This window comes from Lepidochelys kempii, chromosome 6 (assembly GCF_965140285.1).
Source record: "Lepidochelys kempii isolate rLepKem1 chromosome 6, rLepKem1.hap1, whole genome shotgun sequence".
NCBI classification, from domain to species: Eukaryota; Metazoa; Chordata; order Testudines; family Cheloniidae; genus Lepidochelys; species Lepidochelys kempii.
In genome coordinates, this window is record NC_136385.1 from 84,494,757 (window position 1) to 84,509,935 (window position 15,179).

The 15,179-nt window shown below is 41.1% G+C and overlaps 1 protein-coding gene across 8 annotated transcripts in view; it reads right to left on the minus strand.

The window, feature by feature from the left end:
* HEATR5A (HEAT repeat containing 5A) overlaps positions 1 to 15,179 on the minus strand; it is a 126,501-nt gene that overhangs the window by 73,671 nt on the left and 37,651 nt on the right. For all 8 annotated transcript variants that reach the window (XM_073348959.2, XM_073348960.2, XM_073348962.1 and 5 more), the window contains 2 exons: positions 11,586 to 11,685; positions 10,082 to 10,191 (listed from right to left, as the gene is read on the minus strand). In XM_073348959.2, the coding sequence (XP_073205060.1) occupies positions 10,082 to 10,191; positions 11,586 to 11,685 (210 nt within the window). The remainder of the gene's footprint in view (positions 1 to 10,081; positions 10,192 to 11,585; positions 11,686 to 15,179) is intronic.

A 15,179-nucleotide genomic window follows, 5' to 3' on the forward strand; every position in this document is an offset into this window, starting at 1 on the left:
TCAACTTCCTGGAGGTCTTTGTGCTTTGAACACTGTTGATAAGAATGCTGTGGCTTGTCTTGACTGGATTGCATACACCAAATAAAAAAATAAATAAATCCGTGAGTAGTGAGGACTTCACAGAAGAACTGGTTGTAGGGGACTACCTTGGTTCAAGTGATCATGAGATAATTCACTTCAAACTAACTGGAAGGACAAACAAAAATATACTGCAACTAGGGTACTTGATTTCAAAAGAGCAAACGAAAAAATTAAGGGAATTAGTTAGGGAAGTGGACTGGAGTGGAGAACTCAAGGATCTGAATGTGGAGGAGGCTTGGAATTACTTTAAGTCAAAGTTGCAGAAACTATCTGAAGCAAGGGGAAATATTGTAGGGAAGGGCTGCAGATCAAGCTGGATGAGCAAGCATCTCAAACAGGTTATTACAAGAAAGCAGAAAGCCTACAAGGAATGAAAGACAGGAAGAATTGGCAAGGAAAGCTACCTCTTAGAGGTCAGAAACTGTAGGGGAAAAGTTAGAACTGCCAAAACCCTGCAAAGGAAATTAAAATCAATAGTAAATGTTTCTATAGTGATATATAAAAAACAAACAAAAAAAAACCCACCAAAGAAAGAAAAAGTGGGACTGCTAAGCACTGAGGATGTGGAGGTTAGAGATAATTTAGGTCAGGGATTTTCAAACGTCATTGCACTTTGACCCTCTTCTGACAACAAAAATTATGACCCCAGGAATGCGGACTGAAGCCTGAACCCGCCAGAGCCTCGTCGCCCTACACGGGGAGTGGGGGTTGGCCAAAAGTCCAAGCCCCACCGTCCCAAGCGGTCAGGTCATGGGGAGGGGAGGAGGCGCCAAAGTCCAAGTGCTTCAGCCCTGCAACCTGAGCCCTACTCCCCAGGAATGAAGTCTTTGTGCTTTGGCCCCAGCAGATGCAGCTTGGGCTTTGGCTCCAGGCCTCAGGCTTTGGCTCCATGCCCCATCAAGTCTAAACACCAGCCCTGGCGACCCCATTAAAATGGGGTCACTACCCACTTTGGGGTCCCGACCCACAGTTTGAGAACCACAGATCTAGGTCCAACTCCTAAATGAATACTTTGCCTCAGTTATTAATAAGTGTCATGAGGAGTTTAGGGGTACTGCCACAGTGACTAATGGAAATGAAGATATGGAAGTAGAAATTACCACATCTGATGTGAAAGTCAAACTCAAACAGATTAATGGGACCAAATTGGAGGGCGAGATACTCTCCATCCAAGAATATTACAGGAACTGGCATATGAAATTGCAAGCCCAATAGCATGGATTTTTAATGAATCCATAAACTCGGTCATATCCTAGGACAGGTATTTTGTTAGCAATTCTTCAATTTTTAAGAAAGGGCGAAAAATGATCTGGGAAACTACAAGCCCGTTAATTTGACCTCAATTGCATGCAAGATTGTGGAACAAATTTTGAAAGAGAAAGTAGTTAAGGACACAGAGGTAAACAGTAATGGGGATAAAATACAACACAGTTTTACAAAAGGTAGACCATGCTGGACCAACCTGATCTCTTTCTTTGAGAAGATAACTAACTTTTTAGACAAAGGAAATGCAATAGATCTAATCTACCTGGATTTCAGAAAGGCATTTGATACAATTCCACATAGGAAATTATTAGTAAATTGGAGAAGATGAGGAGTAATATAAGAATTGAAAGGTGGATAAGGAATTAGTTAAAGGGGAGGCTACCATGGGTCATACTGAAAGGTGAATTGTCAGCCTGGAGGGAGATTATTAGCATAGTTCCTCAGGGATAGGTCTTGGGACCAATTTTATTTAACATTTTCATGCATGCCCTTGGCACAAAAAGTGGATGTGCTCTAATAAAATCTGTTGATAACCCAAAGTTGGGAGGTTTTCCCAATACAAAGGAGGACCGGAATATCATATTAGAAGAACTGAAGAACCTTGAAAACTGGAGTAATGGAAATGGAATGAAATTTAATAGTGCAAAGTGCAAGGTCATGCACTTAGGGACTAACAATAAGAATTTTTGCTATAAATTGGAGATATATCAGCTGGAAGCGACCAAGGAGAAAGCCCTGGGTGTATTGCTTGATCACAGGATGACTATGAGCCGCCAATATGACACTAATGAAATCTTAGGATCATCAGGTGAGGTATTTCCAGTAGAAGTAGGGAAGTGTTAGTACCATTATACTAGGCACTGGTGAGACTTCATCTGGAATACTGTGTGCAGTTCTGGTGTCTCATATTTAAGAAAGATGAATTCAAACTGGAACAGGTGCAGAGAAGGGATATTAAGATGATCAGAGGAGTGGAAAACCTGCCCTATGAGAGGAGACTCAAAGAGCTTGGCTTGTTTAGCCGAACCAAATGAAGGCTGACGAGAGATGTGATTGCTCTCTATAAATACATGGATGGATAAATAGCAGGGAGGGAGAGGAGTTATTTAAGTTAAGTGCCAATGCTGACACAAGAACAAATGGATATAAACTGGCCATCAACATTTAGGCTTGAAATTAGGCAAAGGTTTCTAACTATCAGAGGAGTGAAGTTCTAGAACAGTCTTCCAAGGGGAACAGTGGGGGCAAAAAAATCTAACTGACTTCAACACTGAGCACATAAGTTTATGGAGGGGATGGTATGATGAGATTGCCTACAATGACATGCAGACAAATATTCCCAACAGCCCGTGATGGGACACGAGGTGGGGAGGGCTCTGAGTTACTACAAAGAATTGTTTCCCAGGTGTCTGGCGACTGGGTCTTGCCCACATGCTTAAAGTCCAACTGACCTGGACTGGCAGAGACCCTGAGGTATTTTTACCTTCCTCTGCAACATGGGACATGTGTCACCTTCAGGTTTAAATTAGTGTAAATGGTGAATTCACTATGACTTGAAGTCTTTAAAAGTCTTCAAGATTTGAGGACTTCAATAACTCAGCCGGAGGTTATGGGTCTATCACAGGAGTGGGCATGTGAGGTTCTGTGGCCTACAATGTGCAGGAGGTCAGACTAGAGGTTTATGATGGTCCCTTCAGGCCTTAAAGTCTATGAGTGTGGTGATCAGCTGTCTGTCCTCCAGCAATATAGATAGCCAAGAAGCGTAGTATATACCCTCATATTTCAGGAGTTTGCACTCATCAAGAAGAGCATGAATAGACTACAGCAGCAAGTAGTATAATGATATTATGATCACTAATTTAACCTTTAGGGTATTAAATAATTTTCTTAATTTTATCAGATTAACTTTTAGACAGGTCTTTGCCTCACTGTACATAAAGCACAATGGCACTAAGTATTTAGAGTCAGCATATTTTAAGCTATTCAAGTGTCACCACTATAAGAGTATGATTTGGAATAATTTTTCTAGATCACAGGCCCTGGTTCTCATGGGAGACTTCAATCACTCTGATATCTGCTGGGAGAACAATACAGCGGTGCACAGACAATCCAGGAAGTTTTTGGAAAGTGTAGGGGACAATTTCCTGGTGCAAGTGCTGGAGAAACCAATTGGGGCAGAGCTCCTCTTGACCTGCTGCTCACAAACTGGGTCGAATTGGTAGGGGAAGCAAAAGTGGATGGGAACCTGGGAGGCAGTGACCATGAGATGGTCGAGTTCAGGATTCTGACACACGGAAGGAAGGAAAGCAGCAGAATACGGACCCTGGACTTCAGAAATGCAGACTTTGACTCCCTCAGGGAACTGATGGGCAGGATCCCCATGGAAAGTAACATGAAGGGAAAAGAAGTCCAGGAGAGCTGGCTGTATTTTAAAAGAATCCTTATTGAGGTTACAGGGACAAACTATCCCAATGTGTAGAAAGAAAAGTAAATATGGCAGGCGACCAGCTTGGTTTAACAGTGAAATCCTTGCTGATCTTAAACACAAAAAAGAAGCTTACAAGAAGTGGAAGGTTGGACAAATCACCAGGGAGGAATATAAAAATATTGCTCAAGCATGCAGGAATGAAATCATAAAGGCCAAATCACACCTGGAGTTGCAGCTAGCAAGAGATGTTAAGAGTAACAAGAAGGGTTTCTTCAGGCATGTTAGCAACAAGAAGAAAGTCAAGGAAAGTGTGGGTCACTTACTGAATGAGGGAGGCAATCTAGTGACAGAGAATGTGGAAAAAGCTAATGTACTCAATGCTTTTTTTGCCTCTGTCTTGACAAACAAGGTCAGCTCCCAGACTACTGCACTGGGCAACACAGCATGGGGAGGAGGTGACCAGCCCTCCGTGGAGAAAGAAGTGGTTCGGGACTATTTAGAAAAGCTGAACGAGCACAAGTCCATGGGGCCGGATGCGCTGCATCCAAAAGTGTTAAAGGACTTGGTGGATGTGATTGCGGAGCCATTGGCCATTACCTTTGAAAATTCATGGCGATCGGGGGAGGTCCCGGTCTACTGGAAAAAGGCTAATGTAGTGCCCATCTTTAAAAAAGGGAAGGAGGAGAATCCTGGGAACTATAGGCCAGTCAGCCTCACCTCAGTCCCTGGAAAAATCATGGAGCAGGTCCTCAAGGAATCAATTCTGAAGCACTTAGAGGAGAGGAAAGTAATCAGAAACAGTCAGCATGGATTCACGAAGGGCAAGTCCTGCCTGACTAATCTAATTGCCTTCTATGATGAGATAACTGGCTCTGTGGATGAGGGGAGAGCAGTGGATGTGTTGTTCCTTGACTTTAGCAAAGCTTTTGACACGGTCTCCCACAGTATTCTTGCCAGCAAGTTAAAGAAGTATGGGCTGGATGAATGGACTATAAGGTGGATAGAAAGCTGGCTAGATTGTCGGGCTCAATGGGTAGTGATCAATGGCTCTATGTCTAGTTGGCAGCCGGTATCAAGTGGAGTGCCCCAAAAGTCGGTCCTGGGGCCAGTTTTGTTCAATAACTTCATTAATGATCTGGAGGATGGCATGGACTGCACCCTCAGCAAGTTTGCAGATGACACTAAACTGGGAGGAGAGGTAGATATGCTGGAGGGTAGGGATAGGATACAGAGGGACCTAGATAAATTACAGGATTGGGCCAAAAGAAATTTGATGAGGTTCAACAAGGACTAGTGCAGAGTCCTGGATTTAGGATGGAAGAATCCCATGCACCACTATAGACTAGGGACTGAATGGCTAGGCAGCAGTTCTGCAGAAAAGGACCTAGGGGTTACAGTGGACGAGAAGCTGGATATGAGTCAACAGTGTGCCCTGGTTGCCAAGAAGGCCAATGGCATTTTGGGATGTATAAGTAGGGGCATTGCCAGCAGATCAAGGGACATGATCGTTCCCCTCTATTCGAAATTGGTGAGGCCTCATCCAGAGTACTGTGTCCAGTTTTGGGCCCCACAGTACAAGAAGGATATGAAAAAATTGGAAAGCGTCCAGCGGAGGGCAACAAAAATGATTAGGGGACTGGAACACATGACTTATGAGGAGAGGCTGAGGGAACTGGGATTGTTTAGTCTGCGGAAGAAAAGAATGAGGGGGCATTTGATAGCTGCTTTCAACTACCTGAAAGGAGGTTCCAAAGAGGATGGATCTATACTGTTCTCAGTGGTAGCAGGTGACAGAATGAGGAGTAATGGTCTTAAGTTGCAGTGGGGGAGGTTTAGGTTAGATATTAGGAAAAACTTTTTCACTAGGAGAGTGGTAAGGCACTGGAATGCGTTACCGAGGGAGGTGGTAGAATCTCCTTCCTTAGAAGTTTTTAAGGTCAGGCTTGACAAAGCCCTGGCTGGGATGATTTAGTTGGGAATTGGTCCTACTTTGAGCAGGGGGTTGGACTAGATGTCCCTTCCAACCCTGATATTCTATGATTCTGGTGCAATACCATAAAACCAGACTTATGTCAGCTACAGCTACTGTGTTGACAAACACTATCCAAAGTGATCTTAAAGAGATAGCTGACAAAGATGAAGTTACATTGTGTATGTATATATATATATATACACACATACACACACACACACACCACCCTTATACAGATTACTCCTGAGGGAATTCTCTGCCAAAAAAATAAAAAGTGTGCATAAAACAAATTAAAATTCTGCAGAATTCTGCATATTTGGTCAATAAATAAATGTGGAGGCTCCAGCATGGCACTGAGGAGTACAGGCCACGGGCTGCAGAGGTGGGAAATCCCCCTGGAGGCCCCTCCCCCCTGGGACATGGACACAGTGAGGTTGCACCCAACCATGACAAGTGCAAGGGCTGAGCCTGCCCCAGAAACACCCCAGGGTCCTGCCCGTCTATGCCAGATGCACCAAATAGTAAGTGAGAGGGACAGTCTCGCATGCACGCCCAGACCTGGTCCCTGATCCAGGTGTATGCAGACAGGCTCAGCCCGGCAGGATCCAAGTGTGGAGGGGCTTAGTGTTGGGGGGATCCAGGTGTGCGGTGAGAGGGTTCTGTGTGGGGCCATCTGGGTGCAGGAGGCTTGATGGGGGGTCTGAATATGGGGGATCTGGATGCACAGGGGCTCACTGAGAGGTTCCAGGTGCAGCAGGAATAGGACTCTGGAGAAGGATCCAGGTGAAGGTGGCTGGGGCTCACCCGGGGTGATTGGGGTGTGTGGGTGGGATGGGGTTCGGGCGGGGGGCTTAGTAGGAGTATCCAGGTGCTGGGAGAGTGGGGCTTAGTGAGGTGGGGATCCGAGTGTGGGGGGCTTGTCGGAGTGGTCCAGGTACAAAGGGGGTGGGGCTTGTTGGGGTGGGGGTTCCAGTGTGGGGGGGTCAGCGCGGGATGGTCTGGGTGCAGGGGTGGGGTCTAGAGGGGGGATCTGGATGTGGGACTCGGTGGGGGGGCTCCAGATGCAGACAGTGAGGCTCAGCAGGATGGGGGCTTGGTGGGAGGTCTGGGTATGGCTGGGTCCAGATGCACGGGGATTAGTCAGACAGAAGAGCAGTTCCTTGAACATGGACCCCTCCTCCCACAGCTGAGGAGCAATGGGGGAAGGAAGTGTGTGGGAGAGGGTGGAGATTCCTGAAGCTGGGGAAGGTTTCTGGGGGTGGGTCTGATCCAGGCCCCACTGCTCCTTGCAGGGGAAGAGGAAGTCCAGTACTCCCCAACCCAGTAGGGACTAGTAGCTAAGCCCAGTGCAGGGTAGGAGCCACTGGATGGGGCATCCCCAGCCCCGCCCCCATGGTCATTTACCTCTCTGCCAGCTGCTCCAGGCACCCAAAACAATGTGCCTGCACTGCTGGGGAGGGGTGTGACACCACTCTTGAGGCATCTCTTTGCTTGCCTGTCAGAAGTCATTTTTTGGCGGGAAAGCAAAGAAATCTGCGGGGGAAATGAATTCTGCACAAATGCAGTGGCACAGAATTCCCCCAGGAGTAACAGATATTATATTCAGATGCCACCCTCCCCCATTTATGAGAACATTAGAATTGCGAAGTCAAACATGCAAAAATTAGGAAATATGTTTTCCTGTGCAACCGTAATGATAAAAATCTCTAATTAAATGGTTGCATACAGTTATTACTCATTCAGTGGCACTGAACTTTCTCAAGATTTTAAAAAAGAAAACTGAAAAAAACTCCATCATGTGGAACTATAGTGATGCCTACATAGTTCATTAGGATGGTTGGGACCTTTAGAATACCTGGCAGCAATAGTAGACTATTATCCTATAAGTGGACCAACCAAAAGGGGAAGGCACATATATTTGACTCTTTGATCCTGTTCCCCACTTGTCCCTACCACACATGCTTTTATTACTTCACCCTTGCTTCTACATATGCTTCAATGACTAATTAACATTTTGATAAATGTCATATTTGTTAACAAAGAATGAAAACCTCCCCCCTTTCAATTAAGGCTTATGCTCACAACAAACATATTCTGAGACACACGAAAGATCTTCAACAAAACCAGGGAACTTCAGATATAAAAGAAGCAAAAACAAAAAATAAAAACACAGCACCATAAGCCCAATTCTTGAATAATCTTTTTCAAATCACCTTTCAAAGGGCTACCCTGCATTTTCTAGCCCCATCCACCTGTCCATGTATTGTCTTTTAAACAATATTATGCCAATGAAGAATAACTGAAAATTGAAAGACGGAAGAAAAGTTGATCTATTTCTAGTTGTTCATCTTTGTCTCATTAAGAAAAACAGAACTGAATGAATGCCTCCCATTTCACAACTGGTTTAGACAGTACTACACAGGAACCATAAAAAGGAGGACAAGAAGTGCCATTATGAGCTGCTTGACAAAAAGTATTGTTTTCAGACCATACAAAATATACAGAAAAATAAAAAACAAAAAGTAAACTATGCATTGCTACAAGTTTCTCATCCTTCGTGCTTGCCTGAGCCATGAAAAAAGCAACACAATGCAAAACAGAAGTACAAGATCACTGAGCACTTTCCAACACATAAAACTGATTTAACCAGAAATCATATTGTTTCCAGATATATTTAATTTTTAAAAAAACCGCAAATCTTTAACATGTCTGTCAGGAAATATTAAACAAGCAGCATTTGCAGAGAAGTAATATAGAGAAAAATCTGTCACAGAAAGAAAAACATCCCTGTAGTTAGCTTCTCCGTAAAACATATTTTGCTTCATTAGATAAAAAATATAGTTAATGGTATTAAAATCCAAAGGACTTGGAAAATAAACTACTCCATATTCTAACCTTTATATTTCCATATTATTGTGTTCCAAGTGGATAAACAGCTTCAGGACGACAGCTGTCAGGAAGAATTACTTTTATATATTTCTTCTGCATGAGCTCAAGACATAATAGGTTTCAGGCTGTTTGCAGTGTCTTTAGCAACGTGACTACTGATTTGAATATGTCTTTTGATGCGTTTTGTTTGTTAGTTCTAGATCGCTGCAACATCAACATGGGGTGGGCACTGCACTTCCACTACTCTATTCAGGCCTAAACATGTCAGATGCTATTACATTGCCTATTTTTCAGTTGCATTAAATAATCCCCAAATATTACAAAGAAAAATAAAATTTTAATTCTATAAAGTTTTGCTCCTTCAGTAAAATTAACAAAAAGGGAAATAAGTAGCTCATCTTTTGTCTTTTTAACTCCATTCACAAATGTGTATTATACCACGTCTCCAGTATAACAACTTAAAATGAGATGACAATGATTTATCCTTCTAAAAGTTTGGTTAGCTGGTACCGCTCGATGGAGCAGATTATATTAAGGTGAGAAATCCCTTCAGGATTTTGAGGTCACAGCAAAATGCAGATGGCAGAGAGGTGAATGCTCCCCTCTGCCCTGGAGAAATGTCTCACTCTCCAGCTCTCAGTTGCCTAACACTCCAGCTCTACTTTCCAGGTCACGAAATGACTATTACAATGAATTTGTGCACTTTCCACACTTAATTCTGTTGCAAACTAAATTAATGGTAACATTAAAAAATAAAAACAAAAACTCTACACACAAAAGAAAAAATTCAAAGACAGAAGTTTTAATTGGATTAATTAAAATGAGCAGTCTGGTACGAAGCTATTCAAGTTATTATTGACCTTTAACAATCAGGTTAAAATGCTGCTAATTATGTCTTGCAACGGAAGAGTCAGTCTGTTTTAAGATTCAGTTATTACACATTTGAGGTAAAATTTAGGTCCAGCAATCTACAGGGCCCAGATTAATATATTTGTAATGTAATGGCCTAGTCAGAGCAATGAAAAGTAAATTAAACCTATTTTAATAGATGTGCAATTGGTTTATATTGAAGTTATTCCTCTGGGATTTACTAATTTTACTTTTCAGGGAGTCCTATCATAGTGAGTGAACTCTAATGTTAAATTAAAATTATAAAGGTTGCCTATCTTCAATTTTCTAGAAATTCAGGACAAAATTATAGCTTTCTAATAGAAGGAAAGGGTGATCCTAAACATTTAAGTGTGTTGCAAACAGGAAACTGAAAACAGCGTGGCTTCAATGCAATTCTGTGAAATGTGAATTTGGAAAATATAACAATGGGCACTTCAGAAAAAAGATGAAAACAAATCTTGCTAGTTGTACACTTGTTATTAAAGTGAAAACTCACAAATGAACCCTTAGTATTTATCACTTAAAACTGTATTTCTTGGTAAGAAAATACATACCTTCGTAAGTCTTTGGGGGCAATAAAGCCAATAATTCATAAAGTCTGTGCCTGTAAGTCATTGCTGGTATTTTTAAAGCATTTCCATATATTTTATGTATTGAAGGGAGCCTTGAAAAAATACAGAAGACACATGACATATGTTAAAGAGAGATAAAGGGTTATGTCACAATTTTCAGTTACAGATTTGCTTTAATTTGTACTGTAATTCGTATTCACCACCCTTGAGGCTACATACATTAGAGATGCTGCCTAATTTGCAATGCCAACATACCAACAAGCAGCTTACATTTCTATTAACTCATGAAACCCTGGTTTCCTATTCCCAAGCTGTATTTTCATGCACTATTATAGAAATATGAAAAGCTGTTATATTGTCTTGTACTTTACATGTCTTTCTTGCAGTTAACCTTTTTGTAGTTTTGTCCCACCATGGTCTAGCTTAGATCCAAAAGCTATTAGACATTAATGATCTCGAGTGACAGAACAGTTAAAATACTGAACACAAAGGAGGGGAAAAAAACAACTTTGAAGTTGAAGAACAACATAAATACAAAAAGTGTCCATTACCATTTCTGTCTCTAGAGTAATTTTGCACTGTGTATATATTTGTTTTACGAAATGGAACAGATGCACACTTAAATACTATCCTGCTATGTGTATAAATAGCACAAAAAAAATGTTATCCAGGTATGTGCATAAACAAGAAAATGTCACTATTAGTGTTGTACTTGATTGCAAAAACAATAAAAAATAAAAATATTGCGGACAAACATGGTGTCAGACGAAAAAAAAAAGTTATTTCATGTTTTGTTTCTTAGCATGACATGCAACACACAAGACATAGGGCTTGTATTTAGAGCCCTGTGCAGATACAAAATTTGTATTTGCAGCCGTTCTGCAAAAATGGTCTATGGATATCTGCAAATTTGTAGGGCTCTACTTGTCTTCATTACAACAGTTATCTTGAGTAACTGGAGCTAGCCTAGCTTGAGTGAGAACATGAGAGTGACCACAATGAGAAACACTCAAGCTACACAAAGTAATTTGATTAGCATCTGAGTAACTGGATTAGCCACTGAAGAGTAACTGTAGCTTGAGTTGCTGCATCCCCACTGCATTATTAGCTGCAGCATCAGCTGTACCGGAACTTCAACTTCTAACCCTACAGCCCTAACCCTCACTCACGATGGGCCAGATAACTTGATCTTAAAACACCACGTAACATGAGCTAGAAATGTGTGTGTGTGTACATGAGTCGAGTTAGGCACAGAACTTGAATTATAGCTTGAGCTACCAGTACAGTGAAGGCAAGTCCATAGTACTGTACCAGTTTATTTACATCACTGCTATAGCTTTTGTACTCTGTAAGATAACACTTTAAATGTCTATTTATCTGTCTAAACAATCCATCATATCAGGAAGATACCAGAGGAATATTCTACAGCACTTTCTAACATAAAATTATGGCTTACTTTCATTTAAAAACATAATGATGCATTTACCGTGTCAATAAATCCACAGCACATGGGAGGGGAGGAAGTAGTCTCTGAATAACTTCATCAGTAAGAAGACCACCACAATAGGAAACAAAGGTTTTGATAGCTAAAAAAAGAAACGGATTGTAACTTGGTAGAATTTATTTAACTGAAAATTATATACAATTATAGCATGGCTCATTTCAAAATAGAGCAAATAGAGAAAATACTTATTGCACTATTGACCTAGGATTTTAAAGACAAATAGAAAAAAATAACTGATTAAAATGGAAACTGCATGTTTTCAGCACCTCTGAAAGTCAGGCCACATCTTCTGGCAGCATAAGCTGCATCTCCACTGGGGATGGTGATAACTGGAAAACCCTTTCTACTGTAGACAACTTAGGTTTCTAACTGACCATGTCACTTTCGAAAATTATTTTCTACACCTCCGTCAAATTTGACAGGAGAGAAAAATGTCCAATAGATTAGTATTTAAAAATCCTCAAGTAAATAACTTCTTCCCCAGTCAATGTGTATTACCAAAGATTCTCATTCACTACTTAGCTACATCATTTTGCAATATTAAAATTTTTATTAATTTTATTTGAAGCAAAGCACCTAATTAAGTAGGCTTACAAACTAATATGCTTTTGTTCTGGGAAAACATTTTTAAAGGACATGAATAAAATTCAGTCAAGAACACATATCTCCCAGGCCATATCTGTATCTTGTAGCTTCATCTTGCACAACATTTCCAAGATCTAACCTCTTTTCTGTGCCCATACCACTAAAAATCTTGTCCAAATCTGATCATCTCATCCATTGACTTCTGTTATCTCCTCCTCTATGTCCCGGATGCCTGCAACCTTGTCCCCCTTCAAGTTCATTCAAGATGCAGCCATTAAAATAATCTTCTGGCTTGTCATTTGGACTACATCAGCATTCTCTTTAAGTCCTTCTTTTCCCACGGCATCAAACACAAACTTCTTGCGTCACTTTCTAAGCTTAGTCCTAATTAGAGCTTAAAGTAGTCTGAAAAAAGAGGACTTCCACCATCCCCACATCTGCCCATCCCCCTGTCGAGCAATTAATTCTGACCATCCAGACCCCTTATCAGTTTTGTTCCCTCCAGTCCCCGATCTGTTCCATCTCCACACCTGTTTTTCCCCCTCCAGACCCAATCTGTTCTGCTCCCCAGCCTCATCTCCTCTTCCTCCAGGTCTTGGGGTTTTTCATTCCCACCTCCCAGATCTGTGGGAGCCTGCAGCTGGATCCCCTCTCTCCCTTCCCTAGAAGGCTGGATGTTGCCCAGAGGGAGCAAGAGGAGAAGCAGAGGTGCCATCCCATCACTCACTAGAGGAAGAAGTGAAGGGGAAAGAGAGAATAGAGCCGCTCTGAGCTGCTGGGCTCTTTCTGTTCCCTCCTCCCCGCCATGCCCCGACCCCCACGTTGGGTTGTTGGCGGGTGGGGGTGGGGGGGCGGCGGGAAAAGAAGAGAGCTCCACCTGCTTCTTGTTCCCATGCGGTGGGTAAGTGGGAAAAACAGCCAAACAGATGGTATTAAAAATGTGCACCCCAGAGCAATACAGGTTTGCCTCCAGAATTTTTATATCCTGGGCCTGCAGGTTGTTTGACCTGCTGCACTTTTAAAGCACTGGTGCAAATCTACCTATTCAACTTATTAGTTATAATAATCACTCATTATTTATCATTCCTCGCCTTGGCTCTGCTGCCAGATAGCCTGAATCTCCCAACTTCTCCACTTCTCTGACAAGCACATCCATTGTTTCTCCCATGACTTTCAAGTAGAAGAAACTCCCAGTCAAAATCTGTACAGCCACCACCAAATTCTTCCTCAAAACTTCTCTTTAATAAGGCTGTCAATTAATCACAGTTAATACACGCGATTAACTCAAAAAAATTAATCGCGATTAATCACAGTTTTAATCGCACTGTTAAACAATAGAATACCAACTGAAATTTATTAAATATTTTGGGTGTTTTTCTACATTTTCATATATATTGTATTCTGTGTTGTAATTGAAATCAAAGTGTATATTATCTTTTATTACAAATATTTGCACTGTAAAAATTATAAAAGAAATAGTATTTTTCAATTAACCTCATACAAGTACTGTAGTGCAATCTCTTTCCCATGAACGTGCAAGTTACAAATGTAGATTTTTTTTTGTTACATAACTACACTCAAAAAGAAAACAATGTAAAACTTTGGGGCAAGAAGTCCACTCAGTCCTAGTTCTTGTTCAGCCAATCGCTCAGACAAACAAGTTTGTTTACATTTACAGGGGATAATGCTGCCCTCTTCTTATCTACATCACCAGAAAGTGATAACAGGCATTTGCATGGCACTTCTGTATTCTGCATTGCAAGATATTTACGTGCCAGATATGCTAAACATTTGTATGTCCTTTCATGCTTTGGGCACCATTCCAGAGGACATGCTTGCATGTTGATGATGCCGCTTAAAAAGATAATGCATTAATTAAATTTGTGACTGAACTCCTTGGGGGAGAATTGTATGTCCCCTGCTTTGGTTTACCCACATTCTGTCATATATTTCATGTTATAGCAGTCTCGGACGATGACCCAGCACATGTTGTTCATTTTAAGAACATTTTCACTGCAGATCTGACAAAATGCAAAGAAGGTACCAATGTGAGATTTCTAAAGATAGCTACAGCACTGGATCTAAGGTTTAAGAATCTGAAGTGCCTTCCAAAATCTGAGAGGAATGAGGTGTGAAGCATGCTTTCAGATGTCTTAAAAGAGCAACACTCCGATGCGGAAACTACAGAACCCGAACCACCAAAAAAGAAAATCAACCTTCTGCTGATGGCATCTGACTCAGATAATGAAAATGAACATGCACTGTTTTGGATTGTCATCAGCATGGACGCATGTCCCCTGGAATGGTGGCTGCAGCATGAAGGGACATATGAATCTTTAGAGCATCTCGCACATAAATATCTTGCAATGCCAGCTACAAAAGTGCCATGAGAATACGTCTTCTCACTTTCTGGTGACACTGTAAACAAGAAGCGAGCAGCGTTATCTCCTGTAAATGTAAAATTGTTTGTCTGAGCGATTGGCTGAACAAGAAGTAGGACTGAGTGGACTTGCGGACTCTAAAATTTTACATTGTTTTATTTATGAATGCAGTTATTTTTTGTACAAAATTCTACATTTGTAAGTTCAACTTTCATGATAAAAAGATTGCACTACAGTACTTCTATTAGGTGAACTGAAAAATACTATTTCTTTTGGTTTCTTTTTTTTTTTTTACAGTGCAAATACTTGTAATCAAAAATAAATATAAAGTGAGCACTGTACACTTCGTATTCTGTGTTGTAATTGAAATCAATATATTTGAAAATGTAGAAAACATCCAAAAATATTTAAATAAATGGTATTCTATTAACAGTGTGATTGTGTGATTAATCGCAATTATTTTAATTACTTGATTGAGATTAATGTTTTTAATTACTTGACATCCCTACTCTTTAATAATGCGCGTAGAAAACTGTAACTGATAACAGGCAAGCAGGTGGGGAGTTGTGTATCCTGCTATTCCCCGCCCCATTATATTTGTTACCCCATC